Genomic DNA, 25149 nt, shown 5'->3' with positions numbered 1-25149 from the left:
GAGGGGCTTGGAAATCTGAAATTTTAGAATGCTCTCTCTCCCTGTATTTCTAATATGTAGCAAGGAAGTAGTCAGGATTCGGAAGTCAAATTGATCTAAAAACTCATGGGCAAGTAAGATGGTCTTTTTATTCTTGATGAATCATTAAAAAGAGGCCAATTTATTTCTCTTGACTTTCCAAGTCTCTGGCTTTAGAGAATTACAAGAATTCAAAATCTCTTAGAATGGTTTTTCTCAACCACTCTCCTTGCACTAAGAAGTACATAATAAAAACTCTACATTTCCATATTGACTGATATTTTCAAAGTGCTTTCACATCTTCTCTCAACAATTCTATAGAGTGTAAGATCTAATTTGCTTGATCATATTTAGCATTTATCACACTTACCAAAACCCTGCCAATCTAGCCTGCCCAGGGCCACTTCCAGCCTGTTCTTTCATGCATTCATTCAACAAAATTTTTTGAACACTTTGTTAGGTATCAGAGGGTAACAGTAGTGAACTGAAAGAATTACTGCCTGCATGGAGCTTACATTCTAGTTGGGGAGCGCTTTCTCCCAGATGTGCCTCCTATACGAAAAATTTCCCCAGTTGTCCTAGTTTGAACCTTCCAAGTTTGAAAATTTTATCCAAACTTATGAGAAAAAGGGTAACATGTGTCTCCTGGCCAGCCATATTTCGTCTTGTAAAACCGATTCCTCTGCTGTGGTACTTGTCTGTTATGTAGCTGTTAAGACTATATATTACTGGTTTCATGTTTACATGTTCTGACGCTGTTATGTGCAGTTAACTGCGTTCTGTGGGTCTTGTCTCTGGAAGGATGAGACTTCTGTTTGCTGTTAGTTCTAAATCCTCACATGATTAATGAGTCTTTTTCAGTGATTCTGACATCAGAACAAACCCAGTGTCTCACCTGACCGAAGATTAGAATCTGCACCTACGGGAGTCTCTTTAGTAGAATAAGTGGAAAACCTAACAAAAAGCAGGGAGAACAGTTTCATAAAAATAAGCTGAAGTATGTCAGAGCTAGAAGCAACCTCAGAGATGTCGCTCCACTGCCTATTGAAGATCAGAAATCTGAGACTCAGAGAGGTTACCTAAATAGCTTCAGGTCACACAGCCCGACTGATGGACGTGGAACCAGCGATCAAAACCCGTCTACAAGCACACTGGGAGTCCTTCTAAAATTTAACGTCTAAATCAGGTACGGCTGTCTCGCCGCTTCTACCCACTCTCCTTTCTGGTATTAATTCCGCACCGCTCTATCTTAAAGAGTCACGTTGTTAAAACTTGAAGTTCGGGCATTCCACAAACAGGTGTCCAGACCACGGACACGGAGTGGGGGGAACGTGGGTGTCCTCCACATGCCCGCCGAGAACTCTGCAGCTCCCGCGTACGAAGTTTTCTCGGATCGTACGTTCCGCTTTCAGATCCCCCGGCTACGAGGCCAAGATGCCTGCTGCGTGGCCTCCGACGAAGTTCAGAGATGCCACAGCCTCGCAGAAGCCTTGCCGGGCGCGTCGGCCGCAGAGCGCGGCGTCCTCGGGCCTGGCGAGCGGCTGGGGCGCGCGGGGCGCGGGGCGGCGCGGGGCGGGGCGGCCCCTCGGCGCGCGCTGCCAGCCGGGGCAGTGGGGGCCGCGGGCCCGCGAGCCCCCGCGCGGAGCGAGAGGAGCGCGCGGGCCGTGGGGGCTGGGCCGAGGCGGAGCGCGAGGCGGCGGCGGCGGCGGCGGCGGCGGCGGGCGCGGCGGGACCAGGCAGCGGCTCCCGCCCCCCGAAGTCCGTCCCCGCGCGGGGCTGGGGAGCTCAGGGCGGGGAAGCCGCGGGGCCGCGCCACGTCCCTCGTCCGCCCCGGAGCGGGTTGTGCAGGCGGCTCCACGCTGGGGGCTTTTGTGTCTGCGACTCGGGAGCGGCGAGAGCGCAGACCTCCTCCTCAGAGGGCGCTGTGAGTGCGCCGCCAGGCCCCGGCCGCCCGCTCCTGCCTCCCGTCAGCGGCTCCTCAGGCGGCGGCGAAGAAGAAGGAGGAGGAGGAGGAGGAGTGGGAGGCGGCGGCGGCGGCGCACTCGTCCTCCGCACATGCCGGCTCCGGGCGGGGGGCCGCCCCCAGGCCGCGCTCCCCGCCGCTGAGCCCGGCCAGCCCCGCACGCCGCCCGGCCGCCCCGAGGCCTCGTCCTCCTCCCAAACTTTGCAAAGTCGGCCCGCGTCCCCGCCGCCCTCGGCCGCGCCTCGGCTCGGAGGCTCTCCTCGCAGCCGCAGCGGCTCCGCGAGGAGGAGGAGGGGCCGCCGCCGCCGCCGCCGCCGCATCAAAGAGACCGAATTCCCGCGGCCTGGGGGGGAGTCATGCTTTGCGGTCTGTAATGTCCGCAGAACAGGAGAAGGATCCCATTTCGCTGAAGAGAGTTCGAGGTAACCGAGAAGGGCGCCGGATCGAGGGGGTCGGGGGAAGTGGGGTGCGCGGGGGCCGCGTGCCCGGCTGCTCGGAGGCCACGGGGCTCTGTCCGGGCCTAACTCCGCGCAGCCCGCGTCCCGCCCGCGCCCCGGGGCCGAGGCTGCGGTCGGAGGCCGCCCGCTCGCCCCCTAGACAGACACCCGCGACGAGCCGTCGCCTCCCCGACTTTGTGTTGAGAGGCAGTTGAACCGCACTCAGCATCCCTTCGTCCCTCCGCTCCTTTCCCACCTTACCTCATTCGCAAGACACAGCACAATAGGCACCTCAAAGGGTGAGAAAGAAACACCCCGTGGCAGAGACCACGAACGATGCCCACCCCCCCCCCCCAAAAAAAAGTAAGTTGGACTGCACAGGAGTTGACGTTCTTAAAGAAGGTGTACGGGCCTTTGCGTCTCTCCCAGCCCCCCTTCCCACCCATAAAACGCAACAAACATACAGCTTGTTTTTCTTGGGCTTAAGAGGAGGAACTGTAAATTCAAAAAGGCATTTTCTTTTTTGGCTTATGGATAAGAATCAAATCACCCCAAATCAGTTTTATAGATGATTGGTTTGCTTCTTCCTTGCACACTAGTTAGGAATTTTACTGCTGTCTTTCAAGCTAAGAAAAATCAGGGAATGATGTGCCAGACAAAAGATCATGCACGTAAGTTGACAGACTCCAAGTGCTGTCTGGAAATTTGGGAGAATATCTTCTAGGTCTTATTTCCAGCTCTTAATGGCGTTAAGGATGAAAATCCACAAATTGATGTGATACTGTTTGCTCATTAAGCAAATACTTATTGAACATCTACTCTGTGCTAAGCACTGTTCTTGGCACGGAGGTACAACAGTGAACAAAGCAAAAGGACAGTTTTCACCCAGCAGGAGTTCACACTGACAGAGTTCATACTGTGGGGTAAACGAATGATAAATAAAAGGTATAGAATGTCAATGGTAAGGGCAGAAAAAGCAGAGAAAGTGGTTAGGCATTATGTATGGGGGTGGGGAGGTGGCGATTCTGTATATGTAAGAGAACTCACCTGGAACCTGATGTTTGAGCAAAGACCCAAAGGAAGTGATACAGCAGAGTCATACTGATGCACGTGAGAAGAGAAGTGTTGGCAAAAGCACCAGCCAGTGCAAAGGCCCTAGGCCTGGAATTTGCTTAGGGTACCACTCAAGCAACAGCAGAGAAGCTATTTTAACTGGCACAGAGTGAGCATAAATTAGTATGAGGTGAGCTGAAGGATAGGATAGGGTGTAGGCCTTTTAAAAGACTTTGGCTTTTACTCTGAGAAAGGGACTGGACATTTTGAGCAGAAGAGTGACTGATCTGACATTTTTAAAAGGGTTTCTCTGGCTAGTGTGTGGAGAATAGACTGAAGAGAATAAGGATGGAAGCAGGGAGACTAGTAAGAAGGCTATTGCAATAATCCTTTCATCCAAATAAGATAAAGTGCTTTTTAAAATCAGTAAGTCGTAAGGTAAATTTCCAATTGACTTAAGCGATGTAGAGATCAAGGACCACAGTCATTCATCTATGTTTTTGTTCTGTGTGACTGGTGATTAAACATATGGAACTGGCTTGTGACACAATAACAATGTGGTATCCACAAAACATCCGCTCAGGTATTTAGTTAGAGGTTGATTTTCTTCGCCATTTAAGCAGGCACATAATTTAGAGAAGAATATTGTTTCTAAAGGCTTAATATCAGCACAATCTTTCATTTGGTGAGGGTTTTCTATTTTGACTTCTATTTGTGGTTGCGAGTTACCAAAGCCTTTAAGGAATAGACCTTTTTGAGATGCAATTATTCCTCTGATATTTTTGCTGTATTATTTTGCCTATTATAAATTATTTTGGGGTTAAAGGAAAAGAAAGAGCTATCATGTTTCTATCTTTGAACTCAATTATCAGTCTTGATCAGATTTAATTTTGAAAAAAATGATGTGTATTTTATTGTGGGTCAAGAGCACAGATCTATTTTCATTTTGTTCCAACTGCTGCTTTTAAGTTTGATGCCTTAACTGTTAAGAGTTGGCTCAGGTGTCTGCCCAGGAATATTGTGAGAGTTAAGTACCAGAATAAAAGACAAAATCAATATGAGGAGGTTTTTTATAATGAGTCATTTTATAATAATTGGAACATTAATTTTTAGAAACATTTTTGGATTCTTTTATAATTCATAAAAGGTACCATAGTATCTACATGAGCTCTTCTGAGGCACAATTCTACAGAATTTCACCATCCTGAAACTTTTTTTATAATTTGTATTATCAGACTGCATGCAGGATTGTGGTGTTTACAGAGCATAAGCTCTTTAGCAGTGCATCTCAAACTCTTTGCATTCAGGGATGTATGCATACAGACTTTTTAATGGTCATGCATTTATTTCATGTGGATTATAAAAAACAAGTCAAACTTCTTGCTTAGGATATCTACATATTCAATTTAAAGAAATTTTTAAGAAAATAGAATATTATGCTGTTATACTATGTAACCAGATATGGCAAAATTATGATGTGAATGACTAAGGACTTTACAGTAGTATACATTGTAGGCTAAAAGCATCATAATCCCCTGGGATGCTTATTAAAAATGCACATTCCTGGACCCACAGAATCTGGATTTCTGGGATATTTCTCTCCATCTTTAACAAGATCCTCAGGTGTTCCTTCTGCACACTAAAGTTTGAGAACTGCTGTTGGTAGACCTAGATTGCAAAGGTGAATGGACCAGAGAGGAAGCTGATTTATAATTTTTCAAACTTGTCCTGATATTTTAATATTAGATTCAGAATTACTGTTTAATGGAAAAGTATCTTTGATTTTCTATCAGTTCTTAACCCTCCCAGACCCTCAGCCCTTGATTATAAGGCAGATCCATGAGGATAGGTATAGTATCTTGAGTATATTTCCATTTCTCCCCTAATTGCCTTGCCCACAGTACATACCAAGTGAATGAATGAGTGAATACATGAAGTAACTCATTCATATCTTTATGCTGGTTTCTGATTGTCCACAGTCCCTCATACTACTTTTACTTGCCCTTTTCTCTTAGAGTGTTGCCTGTCATACTCATTTTAACCGACACTCCCATTCTCCAGTGTTCTTAGAACTCTTAGGTGTTGATTATTCAACAAATATTTATTGAGCAATCACTTCTTGATTAAGAAGACATAATACCTGTCTTTCATAAAATTTTAGTCTAGTCCAGGATACGGACAAATAAGCAGATGTTTATAAAAAACATAAGTGCTCTTACTATCTACAGAATATAAAGGTACATATAACCTATCTTTAAAGGAATCATGGAAGGTTTCCTGGAGAAGAGTTCTAAGAAATGATGTGTGTACTTTTGTTTAAAATGATGTAGAAGGAGCAACAAGGAGGACGAGGGACAAGAGAAAGGTCTAGGATGTAAGTGGTGATTTTGAGAATGTACTTTTGGGAGAAAACTGCATTTCAAAATAGTATAGTTAGTGGTACAGATGTAACTTAAAAGAAGCCCAGTGGTAGACAGACAGACATAGTTAATAGCTAGAGTCAAAAGAAAGTGTATGGGTGTCTTTATTATTTTTGTTTTTTTTCTACCTGGAAAAAAGACAGTCATATTTGTAGACTTACAGAAAAACTCACTGTAGGGGAGAGGGGAGAAACTGGAAAGGCAAAAGAAAGAATAATTCCTTAATAAAGCATTCAATATCTGTTTTTTAAATAGCTACTATGTGCTTAGGCACTTGCTATTTTAGAAGCTGGGGATAAGACAGATAAGGTTCCTGTTCTTATAAAGCAGATCTCTGCAGATGAGAGAGGGTTTGGAATAGTTTCAGGAGTGCAAATGAAGAGTTAGTCGAATCGGAAAAAAAGAAGAATGGAAGAAGAACAGAAATTGAGAGATGAAGAAGAAGGAAGTTTAGGCATTCATTTCATTCAGCTTTTAAGCAGAGTTAGAAATGACATTAGAGAGGCAAGGATATATATGGAATGGGATAATAAAAGTGCTGAAAGCTGACTTTACTAAAATAGGTGACAGTCCCAATCAGATAGATGTATGGAGTATTGGGATTAAGATTGGAGAGGAAGCATAATTTATATAGTCACAGAATCAGTAAGAAAAAGTCTAAAGGAAAGTTCTTTTGGAGTTTTGTTGCTTTGTGTTTTAGTTGGTACATGTAAGGGGTAGGTAGATTATCAGGAAAGTAAGTTTGATTTTTGACATATTGTATGAGTATCCCCCAGGGATGTTCCAGGAGACATCATGGTTTGGCACTGAGGCAGGTGGTCTAAGTCAGAAATAGAGATATGGTATTTAACAGGCAAATACTAATTAATGCCTTGGGAGTAGATGAGCTCACCCAAGAGAGAGTGGAAAATGAGACGAGAAAAGCATTGTGAAAAGCAACTTTGGGAACACTAATATTTAGGAGACAAAAGGGAAAAGCAGGCCCTGAGAAGCAGGATGTAAAGGAGTAACCAGAAGGTTAGAGGAGAAAAACCATAAAATAATAGTGTCACAGATCTATAAAAATAGGAATGTATTTACAAGAGGGAGATTAATTAGTTTTGTTTTTAACGTATTGAATGAAAGGTGTCTATCTGTGAGATGTCCACCATGTTCTTTGTTCTGTAATCCCTGTCCTGGAGAACATTATATATCCAGTGACTCAAACTCATGCCCCAATCTCACCCAACACTGTCCCAAAGTTCTAGAATATCTGTTTCCTTAATATATTTTGAACCCATCATCTCCTGGACCTTTCTACTATCACTTCTTTTGTTTATTTTACTTATCTCTAATTATTACAGTAGCCCTCTCACTGGTTTCCTGGCCTCCCATTTTGTCATCCATTTTCCACATTGCTTCTGCTGGTGATAGATAACTGCCATCTGTTGAGTACTTATCAGTTTGCTAAGTGGTTTAAATGGATCATCTTGTTTAATCCCCTCAGTAACCCTACAAATTAGATGTTGTTATAGGTTTACAATTGAGGAATTGATGCTCAGAGAGGTTAAGTAATATGTGGTTAAGTAACATATTCAAGTTTACCTGGCTAATAAGTGACAAAGCTAGAATTTAAACTCTAGGGCCCAAAGTCTTAGTCACTATATTCCATTGCCATAGTGCTCTCCAAACACAATTCAGTCATGTGGATCTTTTTTGTAAAATTCTTCAGCAGTTCCCCATTGTCTTTAGGATAAAAATCCAACCTTTTTATATTGGCCCTTTTTTTATTTAGCCCAGACCTACTGCTTAGTCCTCCATTCTTCATATTCCATGAAATGTTCTCACTTGTCTCTGTCGCTTCAGTTCTGAAATATTTCTGTTTCTCTCTAGACATTGTCATGGTCTCTCTTGCCTTTAAACTTGCTTTGCATATTCTGTTACTTCAGGTAGGCATGCCCTCTTTTTTTCCACCTTTGGCAAGATAGTCATTATCAAAGCCTCAGCTCAGTTTCAACCTCCCCGATATCTTCCCTGACACTCCTCCCTCAGTCAATATTAGATGGGAGTTCCTTATGTTTTCTCAATATCCTGTGCTCATCTTTATCGTAGTATTTATCGTGTTAAATTTAAGAGCTTCAAAGAAAAGTTTCTTCTAGATTATGGAATGTTTGTAGGGAGGTATTATTACCTTTATAACTTAAAGATTCTCAACAAATGTTTCTGAAATCTAATTTGATGAATGTTAACAAAGAGGTTTCAGTAACTTCAGGTAATACAGTCTTCCTAGTTTGCTTTCCCCAGAGGTGTGAAAGAGTTACTTTTTGGAAAGATTATACAATTCTCTCTTCTAGCACTCTTATACCAGGTAACTCAAGAGATCTGTCATCTTTATTATCAAGGTTAGCTGTAAGGTATGGTCAAGAGTAAATTCAGGTCTCCTTTCCTTTCCCAGTCTCTATAGACATGCTAATATCAATATTGAGAGATAGTACAGCCTTTTGACTCTGGAGCTCAACTGCCAGCATTCTTATCCCAGCTCTGCTATTTACTAGGTGTGTGGTCCTTAACAAGTTACTTAGTTTCTTTGTGTATCAGTTTTCTCAGCTGCAAAATGAAAATAATACTTATCTCATGAAATTGTTTGAAGGATTAAATGGGTTAATATATATAAAGCACTGAAAACAGCATCTGGTACATTATAAGTAATCTGTGTTTGCTTTTAAAATCAGAAATAGAAAATCTAAAATATACATTCTAAAATAAGTAATGCGATCACATTCACTTTTAGGTATACTGAATCAATTAATCAGGAAGGAAAAGACCTACAGCATATTCTTTCTCATTTTGATTGGAAGTAGGTATGGAGTGAAAAGCAATGAAGTTTCTCTCCCTCTAGGGAGAAAACAATGAACAACAACAACAAAATATTATAAAAGCAGAAACTTCTCAGATTTCATTTTGTTCAGAAAGACACCTAGAAGGTGTTTATTACATGATTTTCATGAATTTTTGCAACTTCGTTCTCCAACTGTTTAAAAAGTTGGCCGGCTCTGTTAATAAAATAAGTTTATTACTAGAGGTATTATATAGAGTCAACTTCACACATAGATACTATCTACTCACCCTCCTAAGCTTTACATTTGTAAACTTAAACCTTAACCTCATGTATCTCAGTAATACAAAGATCACTAGTTTGGGGAGAAAGCTGGCACAGGAATCACGTATATTTGAAACCTTAAATACCTATGTTGAGTGCTTCCTGAGTTTAATATTTACTACATGCTCAGATTGATCTAGGTGCTGGGCATACACAATAGACACTTTCTTCCTTTCATTCTAAAAATAAATAATGGCACTTTTATTTCAATCATTTAAGGGCATTTTGCCAAATGCTTGATGAAATTTGGTTATTAATATATTCATATATTTTCATTTTGTGGTAAAGACCAGCATTATAGAAGTATGTGTTTCAGGTGAAGACAAAGCTATTAGCTAAGATGTTCACACAGATACTAAATGTTAGAATAAACTGACATTACATCACAGACTTGTGTGCTGTTATGAAAAACTGATATTTGAGTGTCCATTGAGTGTGTTGACATTGCTGGAAACTAGATATTCTAATAGGATGTTAAATACTATAGAAACTGAGTAAATTTAGCTTATGGTATAGTTTTGTCTAAAGGAAAGCAAACTGAGAACTAGTATTTGAGTGCCCACTGTGTGCTAGGCAGTGTATTAATCACAGTCTTAGTTTGTTCAAGCTTTTATAACAGAATACCGTGGACTGGGTGGGTTATAAACAACAGAAATTTTATTTCTCACAATTCTGGAGGTTAGGAAGTCCAAGATCAAGGTGCTAGCAGATTTGGCGTCTGGTGAGGACCTGTTGCTTCCTGGTTCATAGACATCAGTCCTCCTCCTGGTGTCCTAACATGGGCAAGTGGTGAGGGAGCTCTCCCGGGTTTGTTTTATAAGAGCACTAACCCCATTCATGAGCACTCTGTCTTCATGACATAATCACTTGCCAAAGGCCCCACATCTTAATGCCATCACCTTAGGGGTCAGGATTTCAACATATAAATGGGGGCGATGCACAAACCTGATTTGTCATTTAATCAGCATAGGATGCATACTTAAACCAATACATACATGTGTTAGAATATGTACTTATTTGAAATGACAAAGCAAGTTTGTTTAAAGGAAAATATTAATTATAAAATAGTTGAATGCAGACCCAGTACTTATGAAAACCATCTATATCACAAGCCAAACCATTATTGTAAATAAGGTAAGGTTAAAAAATTGAAAATTTAAAATATATAAAAGACAAATGCTATCAAAATAATGTCCTCACTCCCTTTTAAGGACTTGGGGGCCAAAACAGATTGTCTTTGATAGGAGGAATAATTATATTTTAAAAAATAGTAAAAGGCCTAAAGTAAATGATCTACCTTTTACAAAAATAAAAAATACTTATAAATTGAAAAAATAATTTTATACTTTTTAATTTTATTTTTAGTTAAATAAAATTTAATTAAAATATTTTTTACTTATAAATGAATTTCATATAAATATTTAATTTGTGGAATCTTTAGGTGAGAAAAATTGCTCATTTAATAGATTAGACTCTTCTATAAGACTATGAGGAGAGCTAGAACATCACCCTTTCCCATTTCTGTTCCCCTTGTGCATTCAGAGGGCACTAGGCAGGTAAGAGTGAAAAGATGAGCTGAAGAAACTCAGGTATTTACAAATAGAAGGATCAGAGTGACCAGTGTTACAATAAGATTTGGCGGTCCCCCTTTTCTTGGTTCTGTGCCCTACAACTCTCTACTTCTTTCTGGCTGAATAGTCATTGTTTACCTCGTAGAGTTAGCAGCAGCAGGTATGTAGAGCAGATGAGAAGCTTTGGTACTAAAAGTTATCAGGGTAACCTAAATAACTAGCTATATAAGCACTACTTTGTCTCCCCCTGGATTCTGACTTTTCACTTTTTTTTGTCTTCTTTTTTAAATTTTATTAGTTTGAATTATACAATATGTTAGTTAGACATTTATATAGTTTATGGAATGATCCCCCTGATTGTTCATTTTTAAAGACTGAGAATCATAGAAATTCTTGGTAGCTTAGTAGCTTATGTTCTAATTAGCTCTGATGAACATGAATCTGATCTACCATTCCTGATTATGTCATGGAGAGGAACCACCAGTTTTACAGATAGCCACAAAAAAGGAACTAAGTAAGGCCAAGAGTCACAGTCATTGGAAGTGTTACACAGCTGGTTCCCAACTTAATGATGATTTGACTTTCGATTTTTTTGACTTTACAATGGTGTCAAAGTGATCCACATTGAGTATAAACTGTTCTATAAATTTTGATCTTTTCCTGGGCTATCAATATGCAGTAAGGTACGGGGCAGTGGCAGTGAGCCACACCTCCCAGTCAGCCACGTGATCATGAGGGTAAACAACCAATACTCCACAGTGCACCATGTTGACAATATTCTTTGGATATCATATTCTGAGCAACGTTAAGGTAGGCTAGGCTAAGCTATGATGTTTGGTAGGTTAGGTGTGTTAAATGCATTTTTGACTTATGATATTTTCAACTTAAATGGATTTATCAGGATGTAACCCCATCGTAAGTCACGGAACATCTGTATAGTTAGCTCTTTAGACAAGCAATAAGTGGAGGAACAGAGACTAGTAGGAACTTGAAAATTTGTTTTATGGAAGAAAATCTTAGATTCAATAAAAAATTAATGCTGTAAGTCTCAATTTTTAAAAAAAGAACTTTAGGTGCTTTTTGTTCACAGATTATTTGAAAATAATGAGTTTGTTTAAATGTCAGAATTTTGCCTTAGAGTAAATACAAGCAATTATTATTAAATTTTTGGAAAGTAGAGATGGTAGATATTATTAACTAGTAAGAGTATGTTTTTCATCTTAAATAACATTGCATTTTAACTGTAAAATTACAGTTATTCAGTAGTCTTAGTAATGCTGTGAATGCTAATTTATATCTTCTATGTTAGAGGTTAGAGACTAACTTAATAATTGTTTTTATTTTTAAGGATTACCTTTCCATATTTATACTTTTGTCAAAAGGAAATACCCATGACAGATGTTAAGAAAGACAGGACTTTGATATTTGACACTTTTATTTATATAACCACTTTATTATTTGACTTCTAAAACCATTGCTAATTCTTTTTCTGTACCAGACTAATCAGAAATTCTAGGTATTCAGATTCAAGGCAACATATTTCTCTGTTCAGAAGGTCAGTATATTTTGCCATGGAAAACTGTGTAAAGATTGTTAATCTGAAATCATCATTTCATTGTATATAGGCTACTGAATAGTTATAACTTGATTATAGTTATAGTTATTCCTAAACCATCAGATTTGGAATAAATGACCTTGAAGGGCAGATTGGATGTCACTATTAGTTCTTTACTTACCATCTACTTATATGAGATTACCACATCAAATTAGAATTAAAAGATAGAATTTCCTTTAGTTTGAACCAGAAGTTTCTGTTTTTTCCTTTTGTGGGCCACTGAGGAAGACAGTATATGCACAAGATTTTAGGGAGGCAAACTAGTATCTTAGAGGTAGATAAACCTAATTTTACTTAAGCACCCAAAGGGAAAATAGGTAAATTAGATTTCATCAAAATTAAAGACATATGTGTCAAAGAACCCTATTAGAGTGAAAAGACAACCCACAAAATGGAAGGAAATATTTGCAAATCATATATCTAACAAGTATCCAGAATACAAAGAATTCTTACAACTTAACAACTACAACAAAAACAACCTAACTAAAAAATAGGCGAAGAACTTGAATAGACATTTCTTCAGTGAAGATATGAAAATATACTTAACATCATTAGCAATTAGGGAAATGTAGATTAAAACCACAATGAGATACCACTTTATTTTTATTGAGATGACTATATTAAAAAAAAAAAAGTAAGTAAAGTAAGTCTTGGGGAGTATGTGAAGAATTTGGAACCCTCTTCTGGCAGGAACATAAAATGGTACAACCACTGTGGAAAACAGTTGGACAAAAGATTAAATATAGAGTTACCATGTAACCTAGAAATTCTACCCCTACATATATACCCAAGAGAATTGATACCACACATTTGTATAAAAACTTGCACATAAATTTTCATTGCAGCATTATTCATAATAGCCAAAAAGTAGAAACTCAAATATTTACCAACTGATGAATGGATAAACATAATGTGAGATAGCCAGACAATGAAATATTCAGCCATAAAAAGGAAAGAAATACTAATACATACTGTAACGTGGATGAACCTTGAAGATGTGATGCTAAGTGAAAGAAGTCAGAAAATAGGCATATATTGTTTGATTCCATTTATATGAAATGTTCAGAATAGGCAAATCCATATAGATAGAAGGTAAATTAGTGATTTACCATGGACTAGGGGATGACTGCTATTGGGCACAGGGTTTCTTTTTGGGGTAATGATGATGTTCTGGAATTAAATAGTGGTGATAGTTACACAGCCTTGTCAATATTCTCTAAAGCTGCTGGATTGTACACTTAAAAGCAAAAGAAAATGAAACCCTAAGTGTTAGATTTCAGTGCTGCTTTTGACTGTATGGCTCCTTTACATTCCATTTCTCTTCTTTTTTTAAAATGGGGATGACTCACCTAACTCAGGTTTGTTATGGAAATTAAGTAAAACAACATATAGTTAGATATAGACTTCTAAGTTAAGATGGTAGAACAAAGCAACTTTGCAGAATATCTTTTTTAATTCCAAGTAAAATGAACCAAAACAGTTTTTTAAAAACAGCAAAAATGTTCAGTAACAAACAAGGGAAATGGCACAGCCCCATTCTGTAAATCTGGAACAGGATATACAGTCTTAGGCTTCTGTGACAACCCTACTTGGAAGCTTGTAGTGATTTACAGAATCTTGAGAATTCTCACTAATAATCGTGTCTTGATAGAAGCAAATTAAACGAGTATTCTTATATTCTTTGAGTAAGAACAAATGAGTGAAATAGAGAAAGTTAAAAAAAAAAAAAAAAGAAAAAAAGGACTGTCTCTGACAGAAAAGAAGTGTCCAGGGATACACACTGAATGAGAGGACACAGGGTATCCTTCCATGTCACCCCCTCCCCCAACTAGGTAAATGTGCATTTAACAAAACCTCAGGGTCTAGTCAGTTATTTTTAACAGAAAGAATATGTAAAGTATTATTTACAAATATTAAACTGAAGTGGTAAAATAAGATACTAAAGTTTTTACAGAGGTATCAACTGTGGGAATCAGCTACCATTCCTAAGGGTATGGGACAAAGGAAAGAGATTAATATTATCAAAATATATAATATCACAGTAGAGGCCCTATGGAGCTTAAACCCTGATCTCTGAGAAGGAGCTGCTATTTAAGCTAGCATCAATGCTTCTGGGTGTGGAGAATGGGTACTTTAGACCTGGGACTCAGACACCTGGTGTTGCTGTTTCTGAGGAGGGTTCAGCAAGGTGATTTGGGATAATAAGTGAGGTAGAATACAATGTTATTTTGTTCTAGATGGCTAGCCAAAACAGTAATACCTTTCCACTTACTAGAAGTCTTCCTCTGTGTCTCTCAATAGGGCTTTTACAGAGATTTTATTCATGCTGATTTGTGCATTTCTTAAATTTATTGGTAGCTATTTTATATTAGTTTGGTTTTGTTTCTGTAAATGAAAACTTTTCCTCTATTTTATCTTTTAACCTGTAGTAGTTTGTATATGAGAAAACTTCTGATGTTCATTAATTTAACATCCAGAATCCTTACTAGATTTTGTTATTGTCATAGGTTTTCACCTTCACAGTATTGAAACTTCTCTAAAAGGCTCTTACAGAAATCTCCTTTGCATTTGGTTTTGTAGGAAAACTCTCTCCAGCACACACTCTTTATTGTCAAATAGTGTTTCTTTTCCTGAACTACTATTGTAAAGATATCATTACTAGTCTCCCTGTTCCTACCCCATCCCATCACAAATTTATTCTCAACACAACTTTTAATCTTTTAAAAACATAAATCATGTCACTTTCCTGCTCAAGACCCTTAAATGATCATTCATTGTTCTTTAAATAAAATCCAGATTTCTTACCATAAACTACAAGGCCCTGTGTCTTAGTCTGCTTGGGCTGCCATAACAACGTACCATAAATTGGGTGGCTTAAACAACAAAAATTTTTCTCATAGTCTGGAGGCTGGGAAGTCCCAGATTAAGGTGCCAGCCAATTTAGTTCTTTATGTGAGCTCTCTTGCTGGCTTGCAGATCCCCGTCTTCTTACTGTAACCTTATGTGGCCTTTCCTCAGTGTGTATACCTGGAGAAAGAGAGTGCACACTTTTTCATCTTATAAGGCTACTAATCCCATCATAAGGGACCCACCCTCATGACCTAATGTAATAATTTTACCTCCCAAAGGCTCCTCCTTCAGATACCACCATATTGGGGGTTAGGGGTTCAACATATGAATTTGTGGTAGGGATAGATACAAACATCAGTTTATAACCATCTAAAATGATCTAGGCCCAGCCTGTCTCTTCAACCTCTTCTAGAGGCACTCTCCATAGTCCCTTAACACATTGATCTCTTGAACATACCAAGTTCCTTTCTACTTAAGAATCTTGGCGCATGCCGTGTTCTCTGCCTAGTGGCTCTTCCTCTTCACATGAGAGATTTGCTATCCCTTAGGTCTCAGTTTATACATTCCTTTCCCAGAATCCACATATATGAGCAGGTCTTCTCTATTCTCTGATAACTCATTGTATTGATTTCTTTATTAATCTATTACTGATGTGTATTTATATGTTACTACAAATGTGTGTCTGTATATTCTATTTTATCTGCTTTATATATGTTCAGAATTCTCCATGATTAAAAGTATTTTTAATAGAAAAAATTCCATTGATACTTTTTTTTACCTTGTAGATTTATTTTGCTTTTGCTTGATCATAAATTATTGAGAAAATAATACATACATCATTGTATTTTGACAATACCTTTAAGATTGAAAAGGCACCTACCTTATGCCATAATTCCAGTCCTAGAAATGACTTGTACATGTATGTAAAGACATTTATACATGGATTTTCATTGCAGAACAACAAAGGTTTGGAAACAACCTAAATAGTCATCAATGGGAGGGAGAACCAGTTTAATGAATTATGGTATAATCATATTATGAAATACAACTCAGTTATTAGAAAATGGAATAGTTACATATGTAATGACATGGAACGATTTCCAAGTAAGAAAGCAAGGTACAGACCATTATGTATAGTATGTAACTGACATAATGTATCCATATGTAACCAAAAAAATATTTCATAGGAATTTATCTGGATTATCTGCAGGAGAAAAGGGGAAACTAGTAACAGTAGTTGCCTTGGCGACTGGGGCACACATGACTGAAGGTTTAAAGGCAGGATGGAGACTTTCTTTTTCATTGAAAGAATAACAAAAAAAATTCTGTAGGAGTAGAGATGAATGACTATTTGGGGCTGAAATTATAGGGGATAGTTTTTGAAGAACAAACATAATGAAAGCTTAGTATTGCTTTTATCTAACAAAAATAGAAAGTACTTTAATAAATAATTATAATAGATATCGTTATGAAAGACACACAGTGGTTTCACTTACAGGTGGAAGTATTATCTGGATTTTATTTATTTTCAGGTGGTGATAGTGGACTGGATGGGTTAGGAGGACCAGGTGTACAACTAGGAAGCCCAGATAAGAAAAAACGCAAGACAAATACACAGGTAAATTGACGTTTTCTTTAATAGCAGTTTTTCTTTGCTAATATAATCAGACTGATGACATAAATTTAAATTTGGTCATAGGTTTTGTTTCCTGTCATCATTCAGAACCTAATAGTGAATTTCGCAGTGATCGTATTTATTTATTTTTTTTACTCTATGAATAGTGATTATTGCCGGACTGTAGGCCTAGAGTAGATACTATGAAGAGAGAAGTGTGGGAAATGTGGGCAGACAAGTTAAAATGCTTATTCTTAATTTAATTTAAAAGATAGTTGCCTGTAGTTCTATTAAAAGACTTAAAATATATATATGGACACAAGTTTTAACATGAAGTAATAGTTTTCAGCTGTTATAATAATTCAGTAGCATGTGCATATCATGAAGCAATAATGGTGGAGGTATCTCTTGTCTATAACCTATAGTTATAGTAAAACAGTTATAAATACAAGCATTCATGGTTTTATTCTCTAATAATTTGAAGCACTCTTAATGATAAAGACCGACTGTGAATAAGTATGATGTATATGTAGATACTTTTTTTCCATTTGGCCACCATGTAACTAAAACTGGTAGTTTATTTTTCCAGTCTGAGGCCTGCAGTTCAGTGCTTTGGGAATAAGTTAATAGCTACTCCCTGAAGTTAAGCTAGGAAAAAAAGTTAGATCCTGTTTATTGTTTTTTAATTTTATGGTTATTTGGATATGAAAGGTATTTTTAGTTAGAATTTTAAGTGAAAGATTCTAGAGTTAGAGGAAAGCATAATAAATGAAAATTATGGTAATGAATCTTCTTTTGAAGGTTAAATATTTTTGGAGGTTGAAGTAACAATGGATTCGAGCTCATAAAAGCATCTTATTTCCTTTTCTAAATGAAAGAAACCTACACATTTTCATCATTAAATATACATAAACATTTGGAATTGAAAGGTCAAGTGAAGAATTAAATTTTCATAACACCGCAAGAAAATTTTGACTAAAAGTAGGTTCATAGGTGTTAAAATTTTATAACAGGACAATTTTAATGACTTCTTTGATCAAAAACCATGTTTTTTACTTTATATTCTCATTTCAGGGCCCTTCTTTTCCTCCATTGTCTGAGTATGCTCCACCACCGAATCCCAACTCTGACCATCTAGTGGCTGCTAATCCATTTGATGACAACTATAATACTATTTCCTATAAACCACTACCTTCGTCAAACCCATATCTTGGCCCTGGTTATCCTGGCTTTGGAGGCTATAGCACATTCAGAATGCCACCTCACGTCCCTCCGAGAATGTCTTCCCCATACTGTGGTCCTTACTCACTCAGGAATCAACCACACCCATTTCCTCAGAATCCTTTGGGCATGGGTTTTAATCGACCTCATGCTTTTAACTTTGGGCCACATGATAATTCAAGTTTTGGAAATCCATCTTATAATAATGCACTAAGTCAGAATGTTAATATGCCTAATCAACATTTTAGACAAAACCCTGCTGAAAACTTCAATCAGATTCCTCCACAGAATGCTGGCCAGGTATCTAATCCTGACTTGGCATCTAACTTTGTCCCTGGAAATAATTCAAATTTTACTTCATTAGAATCTAATCACTCTTTTATTCCTCCGGCTAACACTTTTGGTCAAGCAAAAGCACCACCCCCAAAACAAGACTTTAATCAAGGAGCAACCAAAAACACTAATCAAAATTCCTCTGCTCATCCACCTCACTTAAATATGGATGACACAGTGAATCAGAGTAATATTGAATTAAAAAATGTTAATCGAAACAATGCAGTCAATCAAGAGAATAGTCGTTCAAGTAGCACTGAAGCTACAAACAACAGCCATGCAAATGGAACACAGAATAAGCCACGACAACCTAGAGGTGCAGCAGATGCATGCACCACTGAAAAAAGCAATAAATCCTCTCTCCACCCAAGCCGTCATGGCCATTCTTCTTCTGACCCAGTATACCCTTGTGGAATCTGTACAAATGAAGTGAATGATGATCAGGATGCCATCTTATGTGAAGCCTCTTGTCAGAAATGGTTTCATCGGATCTGCACTGGAATGACTGAAACAGCTTATGGCCTGCTAACTGCAGAAGCATCAGCAGTGTGGGGCTGTGATACTTGTATGGCTGACAAAGATGTCCAGTTAATGCGCACTAGAGAAACTTTTGGTCCGCCTGCAGTGGGCAGTGATGCTTAATCACAGGCATTAACTAAAGGTTTTTTTTTCCTCCTGTGTATTGCAGAGGTTCAGTGACACAGGCTTTTAATGTTTTACATTATTTTTTTAAATGCACAGAAAGATGATTTTTAGTTTTTATTAATATTCCACTTCATTGCTAGTGCAAACTTTGTGTTGTCTTTGCTATCTTAAATAAGAATAATGTATATGATGGTGCTTTAGAAAATACTATACAAATAAATGTTAGTTGTTGTTAGTCATAACATAAAAGCCTCTTGAAGCTTCAAAATAATATATAGCAAATGTAGGCAAGTTTTGACTTGTAAAAGAACCATTGAAAAATGTATATTTCAGTGCTGAACTTTGATGATATCACATTAGACGTTTAGTTCAAAAAATGTTTCAAGGCTGCATTTAACATGTTCTCAGCAAAAAAAGTGTGTCTATAACGTGGAAGAAAGCATACATTTTAATGGCTTTTTAAAAAAAATAATAGAGTGTGACACCAGATTTTTCCCTAACTAGGGTCCTTGAAATTAATGATTTTCATATTTCAAGTCAGTCTCTCTGGGTTATATGTACAGATGATGAGACAGACGTTAGCATATAGTAGATGCTCTGTATTTGTTGATGAACTTGTGGATTGTACCACATGAAATTGCTAATGTTAGATCAATTGAAAACTACAGTTAGTAGAGTTGATATAAAGTATGTTTCTAGTTGTGCTATTTAGAATTATAATAGTATAATGCCTTTCTTCAATTCTGTTTGATTATTGAGTTGTTTTGTTACTGATTTCCAGAGAAATAAATAATATAGTATCCTCAGAAGAACTGCGAATACTTTTAAAACATGATTTCAAAGTGGGACATATTGCAGATGAGGTAGGTAGAAACAAATATGGCCTTAGAGAGCTCTGCTGGTGAAAGAACTACTCGTTGGTAATTTGAAAAATTTTGTTTGGGGGATCTGAATTCAAAAATGAGCCTCAAGGGAGATCAAAATCCATTTTAAGCAAAGATCAATTAAAGAACCAAGGTGAAAGCTAAGTTAAAAATAACAGTTCAAGGCATTGCAGCTGACAGGAGTTTCTGCTGTGACTGAGGAAAGTGAAAAAATGGACCTGAGAGTATTCTCTTGAGAGAAGATAAGGAATGGAAACAGTCGGAAGTGTGCTCATAAAGATTCAAAACAGCAGAAACCCATTTTTGGAGTAGATCAGAACCTGTGACTAAAAAAATAAAAATAAAGGACATCGTATGACAGTTAATAGCTTATACAGTGGTTGGATGTTGGTGAAGCTCCCATACTTGCGCTATCATTATCATTGCAACCAAAAAGTTCTGAAGACCTTATGATGATCTGCAAAAAAGAGAATTACTACTGCTTAAACCCCAGTAAAACAACAGCAGCAGCATACTGCCAATAAATTAAAATTATGCACAAGAAATCTGAAAACATCATCCTGTGGTTAATAAACATGAACCCATACTTTTATATGACAGCACTTGACCTCACATGTCACAAGCTATGAAAGGAAATTAATTCAATTGAGCTATTAAATTTTGTCCTGTCTGTCTTAGTCACCAGGCCTTTATCTGATGAACTACCATCCTTTTCATTATTTGCAGCTTTTTCTAAGGAATAACATATTCCTCAATTGAGAAGGAGTAATTGGAGGATTTGAACAATTTATACAGCCTAACAAAGGATGAATTTTATAAAAATGAAATATTTAATATCCAATTAGAAAATTAATGCTCATGATACGTATTTTGATTAAATAAAACTTATTTTTTTAAATATTTTTTATTTTGACCTACAAAAACAGCAATTTCATATGGTACAAGGTCACATTTACCTGTGACTAGTTAGAGGTGAGTACAAAATATTTTCACTAGTTGTAAGATATGTATCTTTGCAATTTTACGAAGTGAAATGATATAAACTCTAATAATATGTACTCCTTTGTGAGAAAACTACCAGTTGAAGCAGGTTGAAATGCAGTATTTTTGGTTGACTGACATTTGTTGTGTTCACTAACATACTTGAAGATCCCAGTTTGCTTACACTGTAGCTTTGTTAGAGATACACAATTTTCTAAATATTTAAGGACCTAGTTATATTGTTCTTGAAATCCTAATGAGTGCTGATTTTTAAGTGATGCCCTGCATGTTATATGCCCAGTCCTAGCATCAGATCAGGGTGTTTTTGTTTATTTGTTTGCTTTTTGTGTTTTGATGACTGAATACAGGTAAATAGATATTGGGTAGAACCTTTCAAAGTCCACAGAAATTAACACTTTACATGATAGTAGCACTCGAGTTGTGCTCATTGCTAAAACTGATTATGCAGTTTCTTAAGCCCTCTGTTGTTTACAATTTCAGTATTTCTTTTGTGAAAATGAAATAACCTCTCCCAAGCTAATCATGAGATACTTGATTTGTAATGCTATTCTTTTATTTTCTATTTCCAAGTAGTTGTTTTAAAAGACTTAGAAAACAAGTGAATTTTTCTTCAGGTATGTAGGTCTTCAGAGCACCTTATTTAAATAAGAATTGCAAGTATTCAAAAGAAAAACCTGTGGTTGATTCTGACAATGAATCATAGGCAAACTATAATCGTAGCTGATAAATGTTTTCATGTATTTGAATTAATATTCTTGTGAGTTCTACATTTGTCTCTACATAACACTAAGTCAGAAGTTATCTAGTCCTTTTTGGTAATGAAAGTGATGAACTATAAGATTGGCCCACTACTAATTTACCCAATTTGACCCAAAGAAGGCTGTTTTACAAATTGATGTGATTTTCTTAGGATAAGTGATGAGCTACCCTAAACATTTAAAAATATTCAGTGATGGAAAGAGGTAGAATAATCTTCTAGTAGCATTGCACCTTTTTGGGTGTAATTCTCTCCCTTCCAATGAAAGTCCTCATCACACATGCACACACGCGTGCACACACACACACGTGAAGTCTTTGAGTTTCTTCTAATTTCCAAAGTTTAACCTAGCTAACTATCAGCAAGGTTAGGTTACTGATGGAAAATTTTAAAGCATCAGTTCCTTTTTCAGAACTTGCTTTGTTAATTTCGCTTGATTCCTGGTGCACTTGCTTGTAGGTGCTACTGGACTAATACTGAAACAGCTTGTAAAAGAAAAATATTCTTCAGATAGAGCGCTTAGAATTTAGATTTGTGGTAAGTGTTTTCCTTTTGTGTGAAATACTTTAGAATACTGTTGTTATGATTCTTGTTATCCAAATTAGATCATGTACATAAAACTGAAGATTTTCTTGTGCTAGTGTTTATTCTTCATAGATTAACACAATAAAAAGAAGTCCAGTTTTTTGGTTGATGTTATGTTTTTTAGACTCCCATTTCTGCCTAGTAATAGGAAGAAAACTCAGTAGTGTGGTTCATCATGAAATCTAACAACTTTCATCATCCAAATAAATTATTAAACAAATTAAGAGTGCTAGTACTTACCATCCAACATACTGTAGTATTTGTATTTAATAGTAAAAATATATATATAAGCAATGAAAAGGGAGCTCTAAATAATTTCTGGATTTCTTTTTTTTTTTTGCAATGTATAGAGGTTTCATATGCATGAACATTTGTGAAATTTTAGATTTTTAATTAAAAAATTTAATTAGAAGTATTAAGGCTCCCAAAGTTCATTTGTAAATAGTGGTTTAGAACTCTATATAAGATGATTAGATTCTTAGGGAAGCTCATAAAGGCTTATTTAAACCTTGATGTAGTTAACCAATAGTATGCTGAATGCTCAGCTTCTTTAGGGAACCAATGTAGATGGGAGGAAGAAGCAGAAGTCTTTCTTTTTTCCTGATATGATTCAGGAAGATTAAGTTCTTTGGTGTGAGTGTTTCTCAGTTGCCCTCTTACCATCCTAAACTCTGGTGGGATGCTATATAAGCCAACTGGCCTTTTCCCTTTCTGGATGCACTGTGCTTTAGGATTTCATACCTTTCCTCCAGTCAGAAGTCCCATTTTTTTATGTGGCTGTGCTTGACTAGATTTTAAGGGAAAAGTGTTTTCCACCACCACATGAAGGAAGAGAGTGAAGAAAGTGGGATTAAATTTCTTTTTTAAAAAAGGATGTTTATTCAGAATTAACCTTTACCTACTCTAAGATTTCAGACAAAATGACAGCATTTCAGGCACCACAGGGAGCAGAATTTTTTTTTTTTTTTTTGAATTGGCTAATACTGTCTTAAGAGTACGTCACAATTTCCTTTAGATTATTGGGACCTAACAGTTTCCTTCTCTGAATCCAGAGATTTTCTCCTCATTTCCACATTTCAGCAACTTCCCCTTTTTCTGTATTTTATGTATTCAATAGGGCAGAATAGAAGTCAAATCTGCATTTTTCCAACTCACGGTACATACAGTAATGGGAGTCTAGAGGCACCCTTGGAGTAAGGAGGCTAGAGATGGTATTAACGTCTCCCAAGAAAAGTAGTTGAGGAAACGAAAGGAAGAAAGTGGCTATACAGAGCCAGACATTAATACATGAAAGGCTGCCTGTATTTCATTGAAAACTTTTAATAAAACCCAATAGGTAAGCTTTTTCCTTATTTTGTCAAAATACATTACTTGCAATTATATTAAAACATATTCTAAATGCCTGTACTTGTTATGTAGATGATGTAGATGATGTTGCTTGTTAGTTAAAATATCTTATAAAAGAAAGTCCTGCTTCTTATCATGATGTATGTGACTTAAATGACTGTTTCATATTAAAACTATTTCTTCCTTATGTACTGTTTACATATACCTCTTTTTTGGGATATTAGTTCAGTACTTTTATACAAATCTGAGTGTGTTCCACATTGGTGACATGTATTTTTGCAGTAATTTTTTGTTTTGTTCTTAGAGCATGTCTAAAGTAACACATGCACTAGTGCTGTGGTCTGTGGCAAAATTACTGTAATTCAAATTGGAAAATAAAATGTTTCCAGACTTTGTCCAACATTTATTCCTATGGCAAAGGAAATTACTATGTAATACTAATTATTTCTTATGCTGGTATGTTTAAGCTACTCTATGAAGTATGTGAAACATCAATATTTATGGATTAGTAGATGGCCTAATGTCTTTGAAATGAGAGAAAGGGGTAAAATTTGATGTTAGCAATTCATAACACTCATAATACAATAAATACTTCTTAAAAATTTGATCTCTTACAGTTATAATTTACTAGAGAGTTATCTTGACAGTGCATATTAGGATATTTTTAGTTCATACATACAATTTTAAAATTACATACTAGACTTTGAACTTATTCTGATATCTTTCAACCAAAAGAGATAGCATTCATCTACCATAACCAAAATAAGAAGTAATATTAACCTTCATTTCTTAAAAAACTACAGGTATACCTCGGAGATATTGCAGGTTCAGTTCCAGACCACGCAGTAAAGCGGATATCGCAGTAGAGAAGTAGATTCACACAACTTTCTGGTTTTCTCTTGTTTATAAAAATTATGTTTATACTGTAGTCTATTAACTGTGTATGTAATAGCAATGTCTAAAAAAACAATACCTTAATTAAAAAATACTTCTTTGCTAAAACATCTATCCCCTGCGCCTTTTGGGAAAATGGTGCCTATAGACTTGCTCAATGCAGAGTTGCCACAAAACTTCAATTTGTAAAAAATGCAATATCTGTGAAGTGCAGTAAAGCAAAGCACAATAAAACGAGGTGTGCCAGTATTACAATACCATAAAACTCTTCTGATTTACTTAGAATTTGTATCCATAATGCAAGGACTTGAAAGGTATTTACTTTGTACTCTCTGATGAAAAGATTTGTCAATAAAAAATCAAAATTTTAAAGAAAAATTTTTAACCCATGAAAAAATTTAAAGCTTCTTAGAGGCATTTATTTAATAATGCTAGTTTAAAGATATTCTTTTGTCATTAAAACAAGTATCCAAAAGAATTATAATAGTTAATTGTTGGCCAATGCAAATTTGTATATTTGAAATTACATGCTTGAAGGAAAAAAATACGAGTGCTTCAACTGCATGTCTTTAAAATATTCAAATTTTTAGACCTCTCAATTCAGACTATCCTGAATTAAAAGGTTTTACTATATCAGTGATGTATATTACAAGATAAATGTCTACCTATGCTATATTAATGATATCTTTAGCATCATTTTTTGCATGGTTGTGGTATATTATGTACATTTGATTGTTGACTATTAATAAGATTAACATAGCAATAAATATGACTCAGTTCTTAATATTTTTTAAAATACC

At 36.7% G+C, this 25149-nt stretch overlaps 1 protein-coding gene across 1 annotated transcript; it reads left to right on the top strand.

Moving 5' to 3' along the window:
* The first annotated feature begins 2247 nt into the window (after positions 1-2247).
* PYGO1 (pygopus family PHD finger 1) lies at positions 2248-23861 on the top strand. The gene is made up of 3 exons (XM_016158340.2): positions 2248-2403; positions 16599-16684; positions 17756-23861. The coding sequence occupies exons 1-3, from the start codon at positions 2355-2357 to the stop codon at positions 18875-18877; spliced, it is 1257 nt and encodes a 418-aa protein (XP_016013826.1). The 5' UTR covers positions 2248-2354; the 3' UTR covers positions 18878-23861.
* The last annotated feature ends 1288 nt before the right edge of the window (positions 23862-25149 follow it).

Source organism: Rousettus aegyptiacus, unplaced genomic scaffold (genome assembly GCF_014176215.1).
Source record: "Rousettus aegyptiacus isolate mRouAeg1 unplaced genomic scaffold, mRouAeg1.p scaffold_m13_p_3, whole genome shotgun sequence".
NCBI classification, from domain to species: Eukaryota; Metazoa; Chordata; class Mammalia; order Chiroptera; family Pteropodidae; genus Rousettus; species Rousettus aegyptiacus.
The sequence above is the reverse complement of the archived record's forward strand: the minus strand, read 5'-3'. Positions and strand labels throughout refer to the sequence as shown.